Raw genomic sequence first — 24,031 nt, 5'->3', positions numbered from 1 at the left:
AGAAAGATGCTGCAGGTGACCAGGAGGAAGATGTCCGGTGCGATCCAAGGGTGGATCGAGGAAGAAGAGGACCTGAAAGCAGAGGGGACAGTGTTCAAAGTCACTAGCCAGTGACCGGTGTGGAACCAGGAAGGAACCAGGTGCTGTCGTCGCGATCAGGTGGAGTGGACGCTTGACTCTGCAGCCACGTGGACCAGGAGGTGTCTTCGACGACCAGGATGGAGGCACGAGCTGTCCCACGCAGGCTCTCGCTGTCGGCGGTGTCGGATCCGGATTTGGAGTCAACAGGCCTGGGCAAAGGCAACCCACGCGGTGAGTGGAAACGGCGTCTGGTGCGGACCAGGAGGGTCCGGGGTGCTCCTCTTTTGGAAGGGAGCAAGGGCCAGTCTGGAGCAACCAGACCAGCAGTGTAGGTTTCGTGGATCGTCATCTAGGAGGTCACTAGCCAGCCGGCAAGTGACCAGACAACGCGTTGTGCATCAATCAAGCAAAAGGGCCCCACGCAGATCTCGTGGATGCTGGGGGGCTGGTCTTCGGTGCAGGAGCTGCTCGGGGCTGGGGCTTCTCAATCCCCAAAGCACTTTCTAGAGGATGCCTCTGAAGTCGTGCTGGAGGCGAAGTGCAGTTTCTTCAAGATGTCCGGTCCCACGTGTCTCGTCGCACCCACAGGTCTCAGCTGTGCTGCAGATGTGGGTAGAGGTCGGAGAGGTCTGGGAATCCGGGTCTCGTCGGGCTCTGAGGTCTGGTTCCGGCAGGAAGGACGACAAAGTGAACCGCTAGGACGCTTGATGGTGCCTGCAGCTGCAGGGTGGACACTCCTTGCCCACAAGGGAGATTCTTCAGTCTTCTGTGGAGCAGAACGTCAAAGTCCAGAGTTTCTTCTTGTAAAGTTGTTCAGGACAATCGAATCTGTAATGGGACCAGCTCCTACCTTTATTCTCCTTAAGGGGGCTGTTCTGGTGACTAGGTCCCTCCCATGGGTGGGACCAGGAAGGGGGTGGTTACACCCCCTATCCTTTGTCTGATTTCACGCCAGAGCCGAGGCTGGAGTGCCCCAGCAACTGGTTTGAACCGGGGTATGCACAGGGACACCTTGTGTGCCCCAGGCATGTCTCATTCCTTTCAGCCGTCCCTACCTCAATACACAAAATCCTGTCTGGGGTGGTGCTAGCACCTCCCAAGGCAGGAAACCCTTTGTCCAGGCCTCCCTCGCTGGAAGGACTCCCAGCAGCAGGAGGTCAGACTTGTGTCTGTGGTGGCAGCATCCATTTTGTGATGCTGAGGCTCAGTTTAACTTTAACCGGGGTTCACAGTTACATACATGTCTTATCCCTCTAGAAGGGTGGAATGCTACCCCCCTTGGCCAGAACTGGCGAGGGGGTAGTATTCCAAAGCGTATGACACCTTACACGACATGTTTTGATAATGCTATACCAAAGTTAGCAATAACCGCGAGGATTATAATGCACTTAAGAGTATATGGTATAGCGTTATCATGGAACAGCTATAAGGACTTGGTTCCGTAAGCTGCAGACAGGCTCAGCTCATGCTAGAGCACCATCTCACATAATTCCAAGCACTCTGCCTTCAGGATTGATAAGGCCTGCCATAGGAGTGACTGATAGGAGTATGTGTGTCCATTTTGGGGTTAGATATAGGTATACTATATCTACAGCAAAGGGTGATTACACCACCTTGCCCCAGCTGTCTTAGCAGCCAGTTGTGTCAGTTTGGATGGCCAGCCAGGGGTGGCATAATACATGCTGCAGCCCTTGGTAGGCCCTGGGAACACCTATGCCCTGGGTACCTAAGGTACACTGTACAGGGGCTGATAAGGTGACCCAGCATCCAATTAGGTATGTACCTAAGGTACATGGAGTCCATTTTACAAAGAGAGCAATTAGCCTGGGGTCCTGAATAGCAGGGCCCCAGGCCAACTAGGTCGAAAAACAGATAAACACCAGGCAAAAAAGGTTGGGGGTAACCATAGTCAGATATCCACCTTCCTACATTCCTCACCTCTGAATTCAAGTCATAGTGTATCATAAAAGTGTGGAGGGAGGCCCAAGTTGCCACCTTGCAGAAGTCTACCACATGGATACCTCTAGCCAAAGACGAAGACTTAGCTCTGGTAGAATAAGCATGAATACCTTCAGGACGCTCCTTCTTGGCCAAGGTGTGGAAGATCTTGATACACAGGATAATGCACCAGGACAGCGTTCTCTTGTGGACAGCCTTGCCGCTCATCTTGCCCACATAACCAGCAAAGTTGATTGTCCAACCTGAAGTCCTTGGTTCTGTCCAAGTAGAAGCTGACCGCCTTTATGGGATCCAGGTGAGGCCGTCTCTCCTCATCCTTAGAAGGGTGAGGTGGAGGGTAGAAAGTGGGTAAGGTAATGGACTGCCCAAGTGAAAAGGAGTGCCCATCTTAGGCAGGAAAGCAGATCTGGTCTTCAGAACCATCTTATCCACATGGAATGATATAAAAGGAAGTTTGGAGCAAAGTGCATGCAATTCACTCACCCTCCGACCGGAAGTGATTGCAACCAAAAATGTAGTTTTAAACGCTAGAAGCCTTAAGGGACAACTATGTAATGGTTCAAAGGGTGAACCTGTCAAAAATGTGAGAACCAATTTTAAATTCCACTGAGACATTTTAAAAGGAGTGGGAGGAACCTATTTTTGAGACCCTTAATGAATATCATAACCGTGGGAGATTTAAACAATGAGGGTTGATCTGGTAAATAGAGCAAAGCCGACAAGGCCGACAGGTAGCCCTTAACAGTAGCTACTACGCAACCCTGTTGCGCTAGGGAAAGAGAAACTCAACATCTGATAAATGGGCCTGTAAGGGTTTAATCGCTCTCTCGCTCCACACCATTTAACAAATTTCACCACCTACCTGAAAACACAGATTTGGTCGAGCGTCTTCTGGCTGATAATATAACGTCCAACACATCTGGTGGGAGAGAGAGAGAACTCTGGTTGCCCCGTTTAATCGCCAGGCATGAAGGTGCAGACTCTGGAGGTGGAGAAGGGAGGGGGGGGGGGGGGTAGAACTGGCCCCTGCAAGAGGAGGTCTGCCCTGAGAGGGAGACAGAGCGGAGGATGCAATGAGATGCAAAGGAGGGCTGTGTACCATACCCTTCGCGGCCAATCCAGGGCGATCGATATGACTTGGGCCCAGTCTTGGAAAATCCTACCCAGAAGTTAAGGAACCAAGGGTATGAGATTAAACCCTGAAAGAAGCCGTGAGCTTCAATCCAACTAAAACACGCCCCCAACGCTCCCCGCAACAGATACTGGGGACTGCAGAATGCCGGGTAGTGAACGTACTCGTGAGTGGCAAACATGTACAACTTAGAAAATCCCCACATCCTGAAAATGTGAAGGACCATCTCCGGATGGAGACGCCACTTGAGATTGACCAAATACTGCTGACTGAGTCTGTATTAATACTCATTTAGATCTCTGGCCAAATGATTTTTAATTACACAAATCTGATGGTCCTGAGCCCAGGACGAGTCACAGATCCTTTCTGCAGAGAAGATACAACCCTACCCCGGTTTGTTGATGTACCACTTCGCGGTAGTGTTGTATGTTAGGACATGAACTAACTATCTGCGAAGGGAAAGGAAGGCAGGCCTTCAGAGCCAAACTTATTGAGCGCAATACTAGAAGATTGATGTGAAACAATCTTTTTTCTGGAGACCAAAGACCTTTGACCTGCAGATACCCCAGATGGGCTCCCCACCCTAGAGTGGAGGCATCTGTTATCACTGTGGCCAAAGGAGGAGGTTGAAACTGCTTCCCTTGACACTGGTTGCCTGGAACACTCCACCAGAGCAGCTCAGCTGCAGCATCTCTGGAAATTCTGACCACCTCTTCAAGATCTCCATTGTGCTGAGACCACTGCCTGCAGAGACACCACTGGAGGGCCGTCATATACCAGCACGCATGGTTGACCAACGGTATGCAGGACTGGAACAGCCACTCCATTCTGAGAAGTGGAATCATAGCCTGGATGTCTTGAATACTCTGTAGAGGCAGGAAGGCTCAACTTACTGTAGTGCGGTAACTGCAAACACAACAGTGATGGACAGAATGTGGATCAATGTCACACATTCACCCCAGTCCAAAGATCTGGGCCCAAATCCATCGTTTTTCCACTCCACACCACCCTGGGTTAGACAATGGCGATATGCAAATCAGCGCTGACCCTGTGCCCCATGGGAACAGTCCAGTCCGAACTACAAAAGCCATGTCCTTCCCAGAACGGAATCAAGCATCCGAGGACCGGCCCGGTTTCGAGGTAACACCTCTCATCAGTCCGGCTAGCTTGACTCCAGTGGGGTGGAGTGCCTGGGACTCACGTCTGAGCATCCCCAGTACACTTAGAGCGGTAACTGCAAACACAACAGTGATGGACAGAATGTGGATCAATGTCACACATTCACCCCAGTCCAAAGATCTGGGCCCAAATCCATCGTTTTTCCACTCCACACCACCCTGGGTTAGACAATGGCGATATGCAAATCAGCGCTGACCCTGTGCCCCATGGGAACAGTCCAGTCCGAACTACAAAAGCCATGTCCTTCCCAGAACGGAATCAAGCATCCGAGGACCGGCCCGGTTTCGAGGTAACACCTCTCATCAGCCCGGCTAGCTTGACTCCAGTGGTGTGGAGTGCCTGGGACTCACGTCTGAGCATCCCCAGTACACTTAGAGCGGTAACTGCAAACACAACAGTGATGGACAGAATGTGGATCAATGTCACACATTCACCCCAGTCCAAAGATCTGGGCCCAAATCCATCGTTTTTCCACTCCACACCACCCTGGGTTAGACAATGGCGATATGCAAATCAGCGCTGACCCTGTGCCCCATGGGAACAGTCCAGTCCGAACTACAAAAGCCATGTCCTTCCCAGAACGGAATCAAGCATCCGAGGACCGGCCCGGTTTCGAGGTAACACCTCTTATCAGCCCGGCTAGCTTGACTCCAGTGGTGTCCAGTACTCAGGGCCGGACTGGGAACGAAAACCGGCCCTGGCAAAGTGCTCGGCCGGCCCCCCGCCCCCCGGGCGGGGAGCGCTTTGCCAGGGCCGCTTTTCAGCCGATTTTGTTACAGGGCCGATTTTGCAGCTATGCTGCAAAAACGGCTCTGCAACAAAAACGGCCCCCAGGGCCCAAAACCGGCCCCCACCCTTGCGGCCGACCGGGGGATTGCCCGGTGCCCACAACGGCCAGTCCGGGCCTGCCAGTACTGCCCCTATAAACAGGTTGCGCTGAGAGGGCACTAGGTGAGATTTGGTACATTTATCGAGAACCTCAACTCGATCAGTTGTGTTGTTACTTGTAAATGATCCAGCACCATTTCTGGCGACTTTGCTTTGAGCAGCCAGTCGTCCAGATAGGGGAAAACAGGAATCCCGACCTTCTGAGATGCGCTGAGCCACCACTTTTGTGAAAACCAGAGGTGATGAAGTAAAGGCAAACAAGGGCTGCAAACTGGTAGTGATGAGACCCCTCCGTAAAACGAAGATACTTCTGATGGGAATGTGAAAATACGTATCCTGCAAGTCGATCAACACCATCCAGTCTTCCTTCTCCAGCACAAGAAGAATAGGTGCCTGGGTCAAAAATTTTAATTTAGTCTGTTGAAGGAAAAAAATTCAGAAGGGCATACCCATTCTGTACGAAGGTCAACACTCAGATCTGTAGTAACAGACTTCCAATACTGTAGAAAATGTGACACCCGTCCTCCCACAGGACAAGTATGCTCTAGAATGGTGGAGCTAGAGCTGCCTCCCTGCCATACTAGCCGTGTGAAGGAGGGGGGGGTGGGGGGAGATAAGGAGGAGGAGGAGACTTGCTGTTGTGCTGCACCCCGCGGACCTTCTCTGCCCTTTACTCTGTAGGACCTGTACAAGGAATTCGCCTTCTGCTGTAGTGGCTATTGACTGGCACGAAAGGACACGTTCTTTTCCAAAGCCACAAAACTTGCGGAACTGCCCAAAGCTCCTGGGTTGAGACTGAAGCACCAAAGACTTCGCTGTGGCTTTCCTATCCTTAAAAGCGCTGAATCTGCCTCAGCCCCAAACAGGCGAAATCAATCAATAGGCAAATCCAGCAATGCGGCCAGGACATCAGGAAAAAATTCTGAACCACGCAACCATGTGAGTCTCCTAATCGACAAAGACAATCCCATCACCCTGGCTACTAAACCGGCCGTGTCCAGACCAGATTGTATCACTTGGTGGGCAGCAGCCTGGGCATTCAACAATAGAGAAATGCCCTTGTACCTCCTCGGGCCACACCAGGACGACCTTCCTGGCTGAGTTCATATGGGCATGGATGCAGCGACCCAAAAGGCATGTGGCATTGAGGGCCATACTCCCCAAAGAGAACACCTTTGCAGATTGCTCCGTTCGCTTCGACTCACTATCCGCAGGCGTAGATGGGAAAGAACCTGCAGCCAGCCTCGAAGAGCACGAAGCCTGGACCACCAAGCGTACCAGCGAAGGATGGGTGGACAGGAAAGCAGGATCCCTCGAAACCACCTTGTACCTCCTAGGCACTGTCCTGGAAACCGCTGTAATGGCCATTGGCTTCTGCCAGACATCAAGTAGGAGCTCTGTCAGCACCTCATTGAAGGGAACGAATAATGGGTCCGGAATCGTAGTCTTTTCTTTTTTCTTTTGTAGCCCAGGTGGGCATCGACGTCCCACTTTCTGGTGTAGTTCCTGTGACGCCGGCACGCTTCCTGCGGAAGCTCCCACCTTTGGGCGCCATCTTCGGATTCTTTTTCCCCCCTGTTTTTGTGTTCTGTCTGTGAATCCTTGGCAATGCTTTCAAGTTCTTCCTTAAGTAAATGATCTTTCACTTTGCCCCTTAAAGTGTCTTTTGTATTTCATTCTTTGTATTTCCACCTTCTTCCCAAGCCTCATCTTTCTGGCAGAGGTGGGTGGGTTCGCTAGTGAATCCAGAAAGATCTTCAAGCTGCAAAACTACACCGACAGGTAAGAAACTATTCGTTTTGCAGCGTGAATCTTTCTGGATTCACTATGCTGTACATAGACTTTGTAGCGGTTTGTTATGTTTGTGGCGGCTGGGTGGAAGCTGAGCGTTGGTTGTTGAATATATGTTGAAGCACTTTCTGTCCTACTTGTGCTTCTTTGTTCATTTGTATATCCACGCAGCAGTGCTTAGTGAAGGCGTGCACTTAAGCCCATGTTGCCGCCAGGCACATGTCCTGAATGGGTGTGAGCCAGGAAGGCTATTGTTGCTCCCTTTTTCCTGGTAGAATGGGCTTGTGCCCCCTCTGATTGTTCTTGCCCTGCCTGTTTGAGGCAGAATTGTATCGTTAGTGCGATCCATCGCGCGATGGAGTCTTTTGTTACTGGTCTACCCAGTCAACTGGTTGCGAAGGACAAAAAAAAGTGGTTTGTTTTCCTGTGCTCCTTCGTTCTTTCTATGTAATGCATTACTGCCCTTCTAGCGTCCAGAGTGTGCAGTGCCCTCTGCGCTTGTGGATGGTTTCTGAAAGAAGGTTTGTATCTGTATAGTTTGCGTCATGTGGAACCTTGACACCACCTTTGGCATGAAGTGTGGGTCTGTTCTCATTACCACCCTGCCATTGTGTATTTGGATGTAGGGTTCTTGCAGCATTAGAGCTTGCAGCTCGCTTACCCTGCGCAGCGAGGCAATTGCCACTAGAAAGGCTGTCTTCATCGTGAGCATTTGTAGTGAGGCCTTATGAATGGGTTCAAAGGGCGCTTTCATAAGTTCTGTTAGGACTAAATTAAGGTTCCGTGGCGGCATCCTCTTAGGTGGTGCGATCCTTTTTGCCCCTTCCAGGAATCTCTTTACTACTTGTGATGTAAAGAAGCTCTTTCCTGTCTCTCCTCTTGTGTAGGCTACTATCGCTGCTAGGTGGACTCTTAGCGAGGATGAACTTAGTTTTGCTTTCAGCAGGTGTGTGAGATATCTTAGCACCGTTGATTCCCTTGTCATCTTATTGTGTAGTTTTTTCTTGCTGCACCATTGTGTGAACCTCTTCCATTTTGCCACATAGCACCTTCGTATGGTAGGTCTCCTTGCCTCTCGTAGCACCCGCAGGGTGCTCTCCGGTAGCCTTAGGTGTGCAAACTCTAGTTCTTCAGGAGCCATGCAGCTAGGCTGAGGTTCTCTGGCCCTGGGTGTAGTACTTTTCCTTTTTGCATGGAGTGTAAGTCTTCTTTTGCCCTTCCCTGAGGGATGAGATCTCTCCGACTCCGTCACCAGAGGTGAGTCCGGCCCTGTCTCCGAGAGCCAATGCCTCCTCAGTTGCTGAAGTCAGCCACTCCAACTCTGGCCCGTGGTCTCCAGCGCCTCATCCGTAGTTGAATTTATTGCCTTTCCAAACCGCTTCTTAGCCTGTGAAACCAGATGCAATGTATCCTGCTTTCTCGGCTACAGAATCAAATCCATTTTTTAAATGCGATGTTTACCAGTATCCTTTGGCAGGTGACACCTTCCTCCCTTGCCTCCTAGGGTGGGTTTTCTTCTAGTGTGGGAATCGGGGACAGACTTCAGAAATGCATCCTTCGAAGACCATAACCGAGAACCATAGCGCCGCTTCTTGTGTTTTTTTGAAGACCTCAAAGTGTGCGGAGTCGGCGACTTTGAATGGATCCTTGACCTCTTGCAACCTCTCCTGCTTCTTTGCCTTAGCCATGAATCATTTGGGCTCCCTCTCCTTCAGCACCCTGCAAGAAGTGCATGTTCCGATCTCTGGGTCAGACAAGAAACACCAAAAACAATCTTCATGGGGGTCAGAGATGGACATCTGGGCCCACATTTTCTGAATGGCTTGAAACCCTACTTCCTCTGGAGAAGCCATCTTTGTCTAGCAACAAAATTACAACTGTTTTGCACTCCACTGTTAGGCCCAAGGCTGCTCGCCCACACTACCACTGATGGAGCACGTTGGGTTTTACATTGAGCCCTGTACACTACTCGAGGAGATCCAGACCAATTTTTGAAAAATATTTTGTTTGTATTTTATTTTAAGACCAAGGTCTTTGTAATCAGGCAAGTACATTAATTAAAAATACTTTACACTTTGAAAAATCGACACTTAGAAACTTCCCAACATAGTCCAAAGTTATCCTATGGGGGAAACAGTATAGTGGTTAAATAGATCAGCATTAAACGTACAATCCCAGTCTTCGGAACCATGAGTCAGCAAGGGCCAGGGGTCACGTAAGTACCAATACTGCACCACCAGCGTCGGCCGGAGGCAGATGTCAAAATCTGAGCTCGACCCAATGTTTTCAATGGAGACAAGGGGTGCCTGGAGCCACACTGCTTGGAGGTGGTGAATGGATCGGTTGCAGGGGCCAAACTTTGGGGGTTTGGTTAAGCACTGGGGGCACAAAGCAGAAACCACCACCAGCGGCACATGGTGATCCGGGTGAGGGTGCAAATTGAGTGTTGGGCGTCCAATGGTTTTCAATAGGGATTCTTTTTTTGGCAAATAGGCTGCAGGTGTGGCACTGGAGGTTGCAGGAGGAAGACCAACTACAGCACAGGTAAGCTGGGATGTAGGGAGTCATAAGGGCACTGTCTGTTCACCTCACCAAGGCCCAGGGGCTTTGGGTGAGAGGGGCCTTTCGACATCCGAGCATTGCCAGAACCGGTTGCGGCAAGCCTCTGGATTCACACTGCAGGAGCAGTCGTGGAGGGCAGGAGAAGTCAGCCAACACTGGACACGGGGTCAGGATAGCTGGGGAGATGTCACTGCACTGGTGAGCCACTCAGACTTGGGCCGCGGCTGTTGGATGCAGAGTGGACTAGAGACGCGAATCCGGAGTCCTTGGAGCAGGTTTCATCAGGACTGTTCCGTTGTCCACAGGCGACTGGAGTCTTAGTCAAAGGCAGCAGTCCTTTCAGGGGCTTCAGGTCACTGGCTGCAAGACAAGTTACAGGATCGTAGAAGCTGGAAACAGGCCAGTAGGGCTAGGGCCAAGGCAGTCTTCAGTCTACTCTGCAGGGTCGTCATCTTTGGTTGTCACAGGTCTGACTTCTAGGTTTGGGGGAGCCATCTAAATACTACATTTAGGAAGCGTTTTATGGGATTAGCAGGTAGGGCCAATGGGCTCCTCACCTGAGGTGACTAAACCCTTTATTATGCCATGCTCCTTTGGGCGGGGGGGCCTAGACCTAGCCCTGGAGGGGTCTCCCCAACTTCAAGATGACTGAGACAAAGTTGGGTTTCACCTCGCCTCCCCCACCTTATGGGTGGGGTTGGCAGAGGTGGGCACTTCTATTCGTTTTAATTTTTTTCGCTGGTTTTCCTGGCTAAAGTGGGGGTGTAAACCAGGGGCTAACATCTGCTGCTAGCAGCAGAGACTAAGGGTTGCATTACAAATGCGGCAGGCCTTTGAAGCTTCCCTCTTCTAGCACTGGCCCCATCCTGGGGGATGAGGCATGACACCTCGCGCAGGATGTGCACGGTTTCTGAACCCAGCGAGCAGGGTCTCTCTATCCAGAGGTCCACAAACATGTGGCTGTGGCCGACTGCCTACAGCCGGTAAGACCACACCAGGGTTGTAGGTTTTCAGAGGGCACCTCCAAGGTGCCCTCTGGGTACATGGTACAATAAATCCTGTTTTGGGCATCAGTGTGGTTTTACTGAAAATAATAGTTTGGTACCAAAATTCTCCTGGGTTCAGTGAAGCCATTATTGTGCTGTGCAAGTTGAGTAGTCTAGTTTCCAGCCCATGCACTCTTTGGCTTTTCTGGCACATACAATATGAAGTAATGAGCCCCAATATTACAAATATATGCCACCTGTGGTATAGTACACCCTGCCTTGGGACTGTGAGGCTTGCTAGAGGGATGACTTAACTATGCCTTCAGGCAGCGCTGGTTGGCATAGGCACACAGGCGACTTAGTTCTTCAACAGGAGTATGCAAGCTGCATGGGCAGTGACATTTGGCATGGTCCCAGTAAGAGGTCTCAAGAGACACTCCAGCTCTCATGCCCCTAGGTACCTAGGGTACCATTTACTAGGGACTTACAGGGGGTAGAAGGTCCAATTGGGGGTTTGCTTTTAGGGAAGATGCACTGGCAGAGAGGATCTGGTTGGCAGGAACCCTGTGCACTACATTAGAAACCACATCAAAATCGGGCAAAATGTGGGGTCTAACCATGCAAAGGAGGCACTTTCTCACAACTGCTGTACATAAACTTGGACATCTGATGTCACCTGTGTCCCTGCAACATGCTGCGATAAATGGCTGTTTCATTACTAGAGGAATTGAGTTGCACCTGCTCCTTTTCAGGATAATGCAAATGGGAATGTTAAGCATAATTGTTTGTCATGCAATGCTTTGCTACCGTGGATTCTTTCCTCCCCTTCCACTCTACTTCTCCAGTCCTCTCCGTCCCCTTCCCCTCACCCCCCAAAACTCCCTCGCCTCCCCTAAGCATTGGTTGTATGTGTGGCTGGGAAGGGTAAAGTATTGGGATAGAGCAGTACTGTGCAGAGCATGTGTGGTTAGTACATGTACTGGGTGCATGTATGCCTGAGGTGAATAAATTCCATGAGAGTTGTACTGCTGTGTGGTGAATGTGGGGATAAAGCATGTGCTGGGTGTATGTGTGCAGTAAGATACATTTATTTATTTAAACTTCTAAAGCGCACAGCTACCCGCAGTGGGTTTCCCGGCGCTCAGGGATAGACTAAAGAAGAAGGAATTGCAAGCTGATTTTACTGGGGCTACAGATTACTGCTGAAAGAGCCAAGTTTTAAGTCCCTTGCGGAAACGAAAAAGATTGGTTTCTGTCTTTAAGGTCACAGGAAGAGCATTCCAAAATTTAGGACCTAAATGGGCAAAAGAGCGGCCTCCCATTTTTGCTAGCCTAAATCTGGGAACAGAGAAGTCACCATTTACTAATGATCTTAGAGTTCCACTGGGTTTGTAGGCCTGAATAAGGCCCTGAAGGTATTTAGGGGCTGAGCCGTGTTTGATTTTAAAAACATGGCAAAGGGCTTTGAACTTGATTCTATTTGGGATTTTGAGCCAATGAAGGTCAAGAAGTGCTAAGGAAGCAGATGTTCTCCTAGGAACATTGCAAAGTAGTCGAGCAGCAGCGTTCTGCACAACCTGGAGTTTTTTTTTTAATGGTTGTTAGGTCGGCTCCAAGATATAGGACGTTGCCGTAGTCCAGGCGGGAAACGACCAACGCCTGGACTACCGTTCTTTGTGTGGAAGGGGGCAACATCCACAAGATCTTTTGAAGCCATCTCAAGGTGACAAAACAAATAGAGGCCACCTTCACAGCCTGCTGTCTCATTGTAAGTTTCTCATCATTGAGAAATCCGAGATTGCGAATTGCAGTTACAGGTTGCGGGGTAGGTCCCATATCATTGGGCCAATGTTGGGGGCCCCAGAGATCCTTACCCTTGCCCAGTATCACAACCTCGGTTTTGTCACCGTTAAGTTTCAAAAAGTTACTCTTCATCCATTCGGAGACACGAATCGGACCTTCTTTCAGAACAGAGGTGTTATTGCACTCTTTATTGGAGAGAGAAAAAATGATCTGTGTGTCGTCGGCGTAGGAGTATAGTGTAAGACCAGCTTCCTCCACAATAGTGGCTAAGGGTCTTACATAAATATTAAATAGTAAGGGACTGAGTATAGACCCTTGGGGAACACCATACGCCGATGGACAAGTTGTAGAAGAAGCAGAGGCAGAAAACACCTGAAAAGTGCGATCTTTTAAGAAAGAGGCTATCCAAGCTAGAGCCACACCCTCTACTCCCAGGAACCGGAGAGTCGCAAGAAGGATGGAATGAGACAGTGTCGAACGCCGCACTTAAATCGAGAAGAATAAGGGCGGATGTTTCTCCGCGATCGACACTGTGTCGCAAACTCTCGGTGACTCCTAGAAGTGTGGTTTCAGTCGAAGAAGAGAAGTGTTGTGTGGCGCACAAATAGTGAGTGTGTACTGGCAGCGTGTTTATTAATAACACCTTGGTTAAACAGTGCTGAACAGTGCATGCAGACTGAGTGTGCTGAATACAGGTGTACGCGATGGTACAGTGCACAGAGTTAACAGTGATGTGAATGTACACAGAGACTGACTGCAATGGTATTGTATGGGGGATCCTGGGTTCCATTTCAGAAGCCCAGGTCTGCCTGGTAAAGACATGAGGAATTTGTGCCTGCTGCAACAGACATCTTTCATGGAGGAATATTAAAAGGAGAAGAGCCCACTTCAAAAGAAGTGGAACCCCAACATAAAACTTCAAAGACCCAGACCCTAAATTACATTTGGTGCCTGGAAAAGTACTATAAGAAGGGGAGAACCAGAGAAATTCCCCCATTATCGTTGGCTCAGCTAACTATAACTCGCACGCCCGCAATGCACTGCTGATGACGTCACATATTACATCACTCATGACATGGTCAGTGACACTCATGACATCACTGATGGCATCTCAAATGACATTACTGATGACATCCAGTGAATGTGTGTTTTTCTGAAAAATAAATATGTTTTATATATGTATAGCTCAGGGTCGATGGAAGAACAAATGGGTATATAAGTGTCTAAATGGATGATTTGTTATGTAAAATTGATTGTATGACTGATTAAGTGTATCTTAGTGAATACATTGGGTAGTGAGTAATATTTAAATATGTAAATATCTGTATCAGTCTTACTTTGTGTATGAGTGGCTGCACGGGTTGGTGAGTAGCTACATGAGTGTCTATATGGGTTATTAGTTGGTTTTTGGAGTATGAGTGTCTGTATGGTTCGGTGGAGGGTATTACTTAGTGCATAGATGCATGAATGAGTGACTCGCTGTATGTGGTGAAGACCGCATCTGTGCAGGACTGTATGGGTGGATGAGTGTGTGTATGGGTGTGTTAGAGAGTGAATGACTCAATAGTGTCTTTATGAGTAACTACATATGTTTTAAACTAGTATATGTGAGTATTGGTGCCAGAATGGTCACTGGAATCAGGAAATTTGATCACATTTCACCAGCAGTAAAAGAACTAAAATGGCTCCCAGTTGAACAGCGAGCCAACTTCAGAACGGCATGCCTCACGCACAAAGCCCTCCACACTGGAAAACCAGAAAATGTAGCCGCCAAACTTAAGAGGGCCGGGCAGACGAGAAACCTCAGGAGCTCAAACTCTCGCCTTCTCATACCCTTGAAAACACGCAAACACAAAACAGCTGCAAAATCATTTGCCGGAACCGCACCCAAAATTTGGAACTCCATCCCAGCAGACACCAGAACTATCCCTTCCTTCACAAAATTCAAAAAACACCTTAAAATCCTCCTGCTGAACCGCGCCCTCCCAAATGGATTGCCACGCCACCCCTGAGGACGGTGTTCTCTGACCTGACTCTGCTCACATCCTCCTCAGCCCACCTCAAGACTTTCCCTGCACATGATTAAGCGGCCTCACGATCCTCGGATCACCTCCACTCAGCACTCAACTAGGCTACCTCAGGACTCTTCCACTCCGCCTTGAAGGCTCAGGACCCCTGGTCTGCCGGTCTTTTTAGATCTACAGAAATCAGCATTCAACAAGGCTACCTCCGAACTCGTCCACCGCTTCCATAAGCCTTAGCATGGTTGAACTACCGAATGGTTCTGTTCTTTTTGCGGACAATCACTCTAATATGCTTAACTACCTTGAAACATCGCTGTAAAGCGCTCCGATACCCTCGGGTCTGGTCAGCGCTATATAAAACTCCTAAAATAAAAATAAGTGAGTATATGTGAGTGAGAGATTGGAAGAGTTCCTGTATAAATAAGTAGGTGTTTCTATAAGTGAGTGTTTAAGAGAGCAAGTATGTATAAGTTTCTGTAGAAGTATGTGTGGTGGTGTGTGTATAACTATGTATAACTAAATGGATGTTTGATACTTTGCATGTGTGACTATGTGAGTAACTAAGGATGAGTGTCAGTGTGTAACAGGATGTTTAGATGTACGAGTACATATGATGATTGAGTACATGTATGAGTGACGGTATGGAACTATGGCGATTGAGTGGATGTGTGTGTAGATCTTGGAATTACTGAATAGGTGTGTTGTAACTGGTATTGGTATCTTCATTTTTTTGAAAATATGTGTGCAATCTCTTAAAGATCATGAAAGTAACAGGCCAGAAGGCAAGTCACTTTCAAGGAGCGAAAAGGCATGGCTCCCTGAAAAGAACTTCTACCCCCTTACCTCAATCCTCTTAGATTTCCCTCTCAGGGAGTAGAGAAAGAGTCAGGATTCTGCTAGGAGTCTCCGGGAGTTAGCCAGGGAAGGTGAAGGATGAAGGCTTTTGGTGACGTGATGATTTACCATCTGAGCAGAAACTTGTTTTTTTCCATGTGACCAAAATGAGGTCTTGTTTAAAGAGAGCAAGTGATCCAAATCAGAAGAGGCCGACTGCATAATCTCTGTGGTTAGATATTTTTTTCATATACAGGCAAAGGCATTCAAGATTCCTCAGCAATCTTGGGTAGCACAGCCACAAAGGAGGCAGCTGCCTCTCTTGGAAGTGTTGGACTCTCCAGATCTACTTTTGAAAGTGGTGCACAGCCTCAAGTGTGCTTTTGAAATGTCTGCAGAAATCTTGTGATGACTTTGATAGAGGAGCAGGCAGAAAGCAAATCAGGAACACATTGCCGGTTTTCCTTCCATTAAAGAATTCAGTCGAATTTGCTGCTGAGTGCGTCTTTGGCCTCTTGGAATATTATATATCTATATATCTATATCATATCTCTATATATATCTCCCCAAGAGCTGGATAGCTCGAAACGCATCATTCTGGTTTGTTTGCCCGAATGAAGGACACTTACTTTACTGGATCGGTGTGGCCCGTGTTTCTCTGAAGACGAGTGAAGCTGTTCGTTGGGGATAGATAGATAGATAGATAGATAGATAGATAGATAGATAGATAGATAGATAGATAGATAGATAGATAGATAGATAGATAGATAGATAGATAGATAGATAGATATATTCAAACAGTTCGCTGGTCTCCCGGTCACCAAAATTTCCACAATGCCTTTTTGTGTGTTTTCAAAAAGCAGTCTTGAGCCAAACTCCGTAAGCGTGAATTATTTTTTACAAAATAGCAAACAAACGTCCCAGGCAGTGAGCAAAGAAGGATAGTAGCTGGTAAGGCGGTTTTATGGTAGTCATGCAAAGGGACAGGGATAATGGGGACAAAGGGAATTTGCTGGCAAAGATAAAAGTCTGGTGTGTCGATGCAACAGGGGATTTTTGTTGGGCAAAGAGTAATAAATGCAGTCCAATCAATTCAATATCAGAATGAAGATCAGTATCCACTACATTAACAAGGCAATCAGAGTGCTGCAACTTTGCTTTGATTAGGTTTTACAATAAAGTCTTACCCGACACTTCAAAAAGAAGTCCTTGTAGCCACCCTTTAGGACATAGAGCTCAGGGTAACTCAGTGCTGGATAGTCATTTTTTTCTCTGTCTTTTTCCCGCACAAATCGACACCTGGGTTTAAGGGGGAGATTAGAACTAAAAGGTTAGTCTGTGCACTTGTGCAATGCATTACAAATGCTCAGATTAGGTTAACATCCTGAAACAGAGCTAGAGCAGAAATGTTAAATAGCAGGATACAAAATGTACACTATTACTTGCTATACATTCAATTAATGGGTCAGGATGTGGATTGAAAAAAAATTACAAACCTTGCTTGTGAATCTAGGACTTTGAATTAAATCTCACTAGAATGTGGGGTCGAAATTGAGATGTGCCAGCAATAACAGATTTCAATGACAGTATATTTGCAATGGCTTGGAGTCTTGGTGAAGTATAAATGGTAGCAAATTGTACAGTGTAAAACGCTTTAAGATACTTACCTTTATAACGACTTCTCTTCTGAAGATTAACGGTAGATGCCTCACCTTGAGAATTTCCTCAGGTGCCAGACTGGATCTAGAAGATTCTCAGAGCAACTCCCCGGCACGCCGTTAGGCATAGCCCTGCAGCTCCGCATCGGATAAGTATTACCCTGGAGGTGAGGCCGGGACAGCTATATTTGCAAAATTGCCACACATTGATGTCAGTTCCTTTCTAACCTGTGTCAAAGGAGTTGGACGCGGAGCTTGTAATAATCAGAATATACCAATGTGTAGCTCTCTAATTGTGGGAACTTTTTAATTGGCTGCATGAGTTCATTACACCAGAAGGGCTGGTGAGTGAGTAATCTGCAGTTAGAGCGAGAAAATGGGAGTCTGTTGCAGTACCCCAACTTTTTGCCTGGCTTTTGATGCAACATTGACTCTAGAGTACTGTAGGAAAGTAGCATCTGCTTTCATGGTCACCCAACTTTTTTCTGGTGTCATGTTATACTGAGTAGTCAGATTGGGATCCTGCTAATCAGGACCCCAGTCTTAGTGCTTCTCCCTGAATTGGACATGGTGAGTACTTGGGTAAACTGCAGATTGGCTACTGGTGTACACTCATCAGTCCCTAATATATGGTACTAAGTCACCCAAGGCATAGGTACACCAGGGGTATCCCATGTGCTGAAGCATGTATTATGTCCCCCACGAGAGACCACTAATTGGGACTACAGGCCTGCCTTTGCAGCATGTGTAAGCTGGTGCTAGCACCACTTACGACAGCTAAGTTTCCTTTGAACCTATAAGTCACCCGTAAGGCAAGCCTTTCAACCCTGAAGGCAGGGTGCTCGGTTTGAAGTGTGAGGGTGTCACTGCATGAGCGAGGCACCCCTACAACCTTCGGAGTCCATTGTCCCGGGATGTAGTGCACCAGCCATTAAGATGCATAGAGTGGCAATGCATCATTAAGCGATGGCTATCTCTAAACTGGCTGAAACAGACCCAGTCATGTTTGGAATCAAATGTGTTTGGAATCATACCCCACACAATAAATGGTGTGGGAGGTAGGATTCCATGCACTGTAAAGCTCCCCTGGGATGCCCACAGTGCTTCCGGTACAAGTCTTCTAAACCCAGACAGCAAACTATTGCTGCTGCCGACCAGAGACTATTCTTCCCTCCTGCTGCTGAGCCAAGCTCGAGTAGGGGAAGGCAGGAAAATCGGTATCCTGTCACAGGGAGGTGTGACCACCTCCTAGACAGGGTTTAGTGTATTGAGACAGGGTGGTGTGCGTTTGCCAGCACTACTAAAACTGCTTGAAGGGCACATTTGATACCCTTCTTGCATATTCCAGTTCAGGGAGCCGTTGGCTCCCGCTTGGCGCGAAACTGGACAAAGGACATGGGATTATCCTCCCCACTGTCCAGTCCCTCCTCTAGGGGGACCCCTGAATCGTTCCAACCCTTTCCTTAGGGTACTTAAGGGCTTACATGTGGGTGGGTCCCCAGATTCGTCATGGGACAAGATAGAGATCCAACACCACTTCAACTGCGACCATCTGGGTACTCTGGACATCGCTTTGGGAAGACTCCGGCTCCTCCTTGTCTCGTTATCCTGAACGTCTGTGCTCCATACAGGTTTTTCACAAGGCCTGTGGACATCCAAAGGAATCTCCTTTGGAGTGAATGAGCCACTTCCCTGCATCGGTGTCCTAGTTTTAGGACACCCCCGCGCCGCACGGCCACCAGCTGCTGCGTGTGCCTCTCCTCCCTCTGTGCCTCGCTGCCCGACTGCCGGCTCGTGACCACGCCCCCTCCCTCGAGCGGCGTGGTCCGTGATCAGCGCTCCTCTCCCTGTGCCCCTGGTTCACTGTACAGATTGTATTTGTGTTAATTGTTGTTTTTCCGCCGTTCTGCCTGTAGAATTGTATCTGTGTTAATTGTTGCTTTTTTCCGCCGTATTGCCTGTTTTTTCCCGCCTGTTACCGCCCTCCGTCTTCCCTCCCCGCTCCCCGCCACCACCGCTGACCCCGCCCCTTTTTTCCTTCTGTTCCCTCCCCGCTCCCGCCTCCCAGCTGCTCCGCCCACTTCGCCATATATGGCGACCGGGCGAACGCGCAGCGGTCACGCGCACCGCTGCGCGTTCGCCCGTCTGCCCGTCTGCGCCCGTCCGCGACCGGACCCCGCCCAGCGCCAGGACCCCTGGCCCTCGAGGACCCCGACCGACCCGCCTGTCATACTCCGCCACCTCCCTCATCGCACTCAACACCGGCCGAGTCCCGGGATGCTGCAGAGCCTCCCCACGACGCGTCCACGGACCCTTCAGCTGCTACACCTGCAAGTTCACCTGCATCCGGACCTGCCCGACACCAGCACCTGCCAAGCCGAACACCAGCAGCAACCACCTCAAGTGCATCCTGCTCAACACCCGCTCCGTCCACAGACACGCCATCGAACTCTGGAACCTCCTCGACACCACAGCCCCTGACGTTGCCTTCATCACGGAGACCTGGATGAACGCCTCCTCAGCGCCCGACATCGCCATCGCCATCCCAGAAGGCTACAAGATCACCCGGAGGGACCGCAACGCCAACCAGGTGGGAGGAGGCATCGCCATCATCCACAAGAACACCATCCGCATCACGACCAGCACCGACAACACCCCACCCTCCGCCGAACACCTGCATTTCCAGATCTACACCGACCCGAAGACCACCCTCAGAGGCACCCTGATCTACCGACCTCCGGGACCACGCACTCAATTCAGCGAGGACATCGCCGACTTCGTCAGCCCGCACGCCCTCCCCTCCGATGACTACATCCTCCTGGGGGACTTCAACTTCCACCTGGAGAACAACAACGACTGCAACACCAGCACCCTGCTCGACAACCTCGCCAACCTTGGACTCAAGCAGCTGGTGTCCACCCCCACCCACCTCGCCGGACACACACTCGACGCCGTCTTCTCATCCAGCAAAGACATCGCCTTCAGCCACGCCACAACTCTCCACTGGACGGACCACAGCTGCGTCCACTTCACCTTCAGAAGAACGACGATCCACCACCACCAGCAACAGGTTGCCCGAAGAAGATGGAACAAGATCACAGCCGACCAGCTCGCCGCTTCCCTGAGCCAGCACCCTCCGGCCAGCTCAGCGAACCCCAGCCAGGCCGCCGACAACCTCTCCAAGTGGATCAGCAACTGCGCGGACGAACTCGCCCCTCTGAAGACCCCGCCCAGCAGACCCGGCAGCAAGAAGGCCCCATGGTTCACCGACGAACTCAAGAGCTCCAAGAAGAACTGTCGAGCCCTCGAGAAAACCTGGAGAAAGGAACCCACGCCGGACAACAGGACCAACCTCAAGCTCGCCACCCGGAAACATCACCAATTGATCCGCACCGCCAAGAAAACTGCTTTCAAGAACCGACTGGACAACAACGCACACAACTGCAAGGAACTCTTCAACATCGTGAAAGAGCTCTCCAACCCCAACGCCGGAAACAACGACATCACCCCATCGCAAGACCTCTGCAACTCCCTCGCCTCCTAATTCCACAACAAGATCGCGGACATACACAACAGCTTCAGCACTCAACCGACGCACGCCACGACCGAACCGCCGCCCCCCACCACCACCCTCCGCGCCTGGACTCCGATCAGCACCGAAGACACCGTCCGCACGATGAACTCCATCCACTCCGGATCTCCGACCGACCCCTGCCCTCACCACGTCTTCAACAAAGCCGACGCTGTCATCGCACCCCACCTGCGGGACATCATCAACACCTCATTCGACACCGCCACCTTCCCCGAGAGCTGGAAACACGCCGAACTCAGCGCTCTACTCAAGAAACCTACAGCAGACCCCACCGAACTCAAGAATTACCGCCCCATCTCTCTACTCCCGTTTCCAGCCAAAGTCATCGAAAAGACCGTCAACAAACAGCTGGCCGCCTTCCTAGAGACGAATGGATCCCTCGACCCATCGCAGTCTGGATTCCGTGCCAACCACAGCACCGAGACCGCCCTCATCGCCGCCACTGACGACATCCGAGCCCTGATGGACAACGGAGAAACAGCGGCCCTCATCCTCCTAGACCTCTCCGCGGCTTTCGACACGGTCTGCCACCGCACCCTAGTGCAGCGCCTCAGCAACGTCGGAATCCAGGAGAAGGCACTGGAATGGATCGTCTCCTTCCTCGACGGAAGAACACAAAGAGTCCGCCTACCACCGTACAAGTCAGAGGCCACCGAAGTCATCTGCGGCGTCCCTCAAGGATCCTCGCTGAGCCAGACTCTCTTCAACGTCTAGATGAGCCCCCTCGCGGCCATCGCACGCCAACACAACCTCAACATAATCTCCTACGCCGACGACACCCAGCTGATCCTCTCCCTGACCAACGACCCCGCCGCCAGAGCCAACCTGCACGAAGGGATGAAAGAGGTTGCCGAGTGGATGACGACGAGCCGCCTGAAACTGAACTCAGAGAAGACGGAGGTCCTCATCCTGGGCTCCTCGCCCTCCGCCTGGGACGACTCCTGGTGGCCCCCCGCCCTGGGCACCGCACCCAAACCGACGGACCACGCACGCAACCTGGGTTTCATCCTGGACTCCTCCCTCTCCATGACCAGGCAAGTCAACGCCGTCTCCTCGTCGTGCTTCAACACCCTGCGCATGCTTCGGAAGATCTTCTGGTGGATCCCCACAGAGACCAGGAAAACCGTCACCCAGGCCCTCGTCACCAGCCGACTGGACTACGGCAACGCACTCTACGCCGGAACCACCGCCAAGATCCAGAAGAGACTCCAGCGCATCCAGAACGCCTCAGCCAGACTCATCCTCGACATCCCACGACACAGCCACATCTCCGGACACCTTAGAGACCTGCACTGGCTCCCGGTCAACAAGAGAATCACCTTCCGCCTCCTTACCCACGCACACAAAGCTCTCCACGATCAAGGCCCGAGCTACCTCAACAACCGCATCAACTTCTACGCTCCCAAACGCCACCTCCGATCTGCCAGCCACGCCCTCGCCGCTGTCCCACGCATCCGCAGAGCCACCACAGGAGGAAGGTCCTTCTCCTACATGGCCGCCAAGACCTGGAACTCCCTCCCGGCCGACCTGCGCCTGACCCAAGACCACCTCTCCTTCAGGAAGAAGCTCAAGACCTGGCTGTTCGAGCAGTAGCGGCGCACCCCCCCCCCCCCCCAGCGCCTTGAGACCCTACGGGTAGGTAGTGCGCTCTATAAATGTCTTTGATTGATTGATTGATCTGCAGTCACTGCAACAAAGCTGACTGGTCTGCTGTACCTGAGCTCCTACGGACTCCGAAAGGTTCAGCAACACAGGTGGTGGTACTGCCACTCTCTCAAGGCATGCACGGTCTTCCTAGCAAGTTGGAAGTCAGTATCCCTCGTCGGAACCGCTGGATCAGTACCCCTGTGCACTGTGTTGACTTGCCGTTGCCAAGGCTTGTTGACTCTCCTCCAGAGATCTTCGGGCTCCAAGAAGCTCCAGTTTCAAGCATCTCCTTCAGCCAAGATCTTGACCTGCACTTCATCCTTTGCACCGTGGGCCTTCATCCTTTGGCTGCTGGAGGTCCTCTTGCGACTCCAGTGCCTCTGGCCTGTGGGTCCTCTTGAGGGTCTTCTTTGGCTCCAGTGGGCTCTCCTGCTTGCTCGGGGCCTGCTCAGACTGCCCCTAGTCTCCATCCTGGTCGGCACTGATAGTTGCATCTAGACCAAGGGTGTGGTTGCGACGACCAGTGAGGGGTTTTAACCCTCGGTTGGAACAGGTGTCGATCATAAGGACTGTATTGGTGTCTTAAGTCTTAACCTTTCTCCAGATCCATTGCCCTCAGGGTGTCAAGCTCAGAATTCATCCTGGACATCTCATCATCGGTATGAGTGCCGAAGAGCAAAGTTCAGTTGAAGGGCAGATTCAGAATCCTGTGTTGGCCTCAGGTTTTAGACCCTTAAGTCACAGCCAAGAGGAGCGCCTAGGGCAGATGACAAGCAAATAACCATGATCCGCCAGATCTGACCCATCGGCTGCTGCACTTTTGACCTGGTTCACTACCATTCCTACTTTCTTTAGGATCTTCTCGAAATTCTGCTGATGTTCTTTTGGTCGTTTTTCAGTGATTCTTGAGGGAGTTCTATAGTGATTGGTCACATCTTCCCAGGAGTGCAGAGGCATTAGAGACTGTGACATAAGAGGCTGAGGTGCTACACATCCTCTTCCCAAAGGAGTCCATTAACTTGAGGTCTTGGTCGGGTGGGACTGTAGAGGAGGACACCCCTGTGTGGGCTTCTCGTTGCCGCCACTATGAGTCCGGTGGAGGATCGAACCTCAGAAAAAGTGGATCCATGTCTGGGGCTCTATACTTTGATAATGCCCGCTGGTGCTGATCAAATGTGAGAAATGTATGAAGTTGGCTCCAATTGCCCAGGTACCAAGGGAAGTAAAGGCTTAGTGGACTACCTGTGATGGAGGGTTTCAAAGATGTCTGAAGCAGAGGTGGTTGTAGACGGCATATCAATGTCTAGCTTTGTAGCCCAACCTCCATAGGACCTCATTGAACTTGATGACATCGTTCACTGGTGACACTGGCAAGAGGGGTGGCAGATAAATTAGGTGAATAGTCTTCCACCAAGGTTCTGGATGTGTCTGTAGACCAGGATAGAGGTCTGTGTCTATGCTGACCAGGCCTTAAGGATTGAGAATGGCGAGATCTGATAGGAGACCACCTATGAGGTGTTCAAGACAGACACCTTCTTGGAGAAGGAGATTGTTGTCGTCGTGGAGACACGAGGGGATCCTGTGGCAGGTGTAGGTGGACGCACCCTCTAGTTGATGTTTGAGGGGGGAAATATGTTTGGGAGTAATCTGAACCTGGACTGCGCTTCGTCACTCTCCACTCACATTTCTCTGCCACCTCGGTGAAAGATTAATCAGTGGTGTAGGCTGTTCTCGTGCTGGAGATCCCTCCGGCATAATCTCCACAATTGTAAGGCCGGGGAAGATGTGCTCTTCGACATCGACTGTGCAGATCTCTGCGTCGGGCTCTGAGATTCTACCACTTTAATCTCCCTAGACGTTGGTATTGGCGAACCAGCCATTCTTTGTATTTGCCG

The 24,031-nt window shown here is 50.4% G+C and overlaps 1 protein-coding gene across 6 annotated transcripts in view; it reads right to left on the bottom strand.

Moving 5' to 3' along the window:
• Positions 1–24,031, bottom strand: part of CDC25A (cell division cycle 25A) — a 235,362-nt gene that overhangs the window by 41,991 nt on the left and 169,340 nt on the right. For all 6 annotated transcript variants that reach the window (XM_078662497.1, XM_078662494.1, XM_078662492.1 and 3 more), the window contains exon 16: positions 16,427–16,538. In XM_078662497.1, the coding sequence (XP_078518623.1) occupies positions 16,427–16,538 (112 nt within the window). The remainder of the gene's footprint in view (positions 1–16,426; positions 16,539–24,031) is intronic.

Source organism: Lissotriton helveticus, chromosome 10, assembly GCF_964261635.1.
Source record: "Lissotriton helveticus chromosome 10, aLisHel1.1, whole genome shotgun sequence".
Taxonomy (NCBI): Eukaryota; Metazoa; Chordata; class Amphibia; order Caudata; family Salamandridae; genus Lissotriton; species Lissotriton helveticus.
This window is presented reverse-complemented; position numbering and strand designations above follow the sequence as displayed.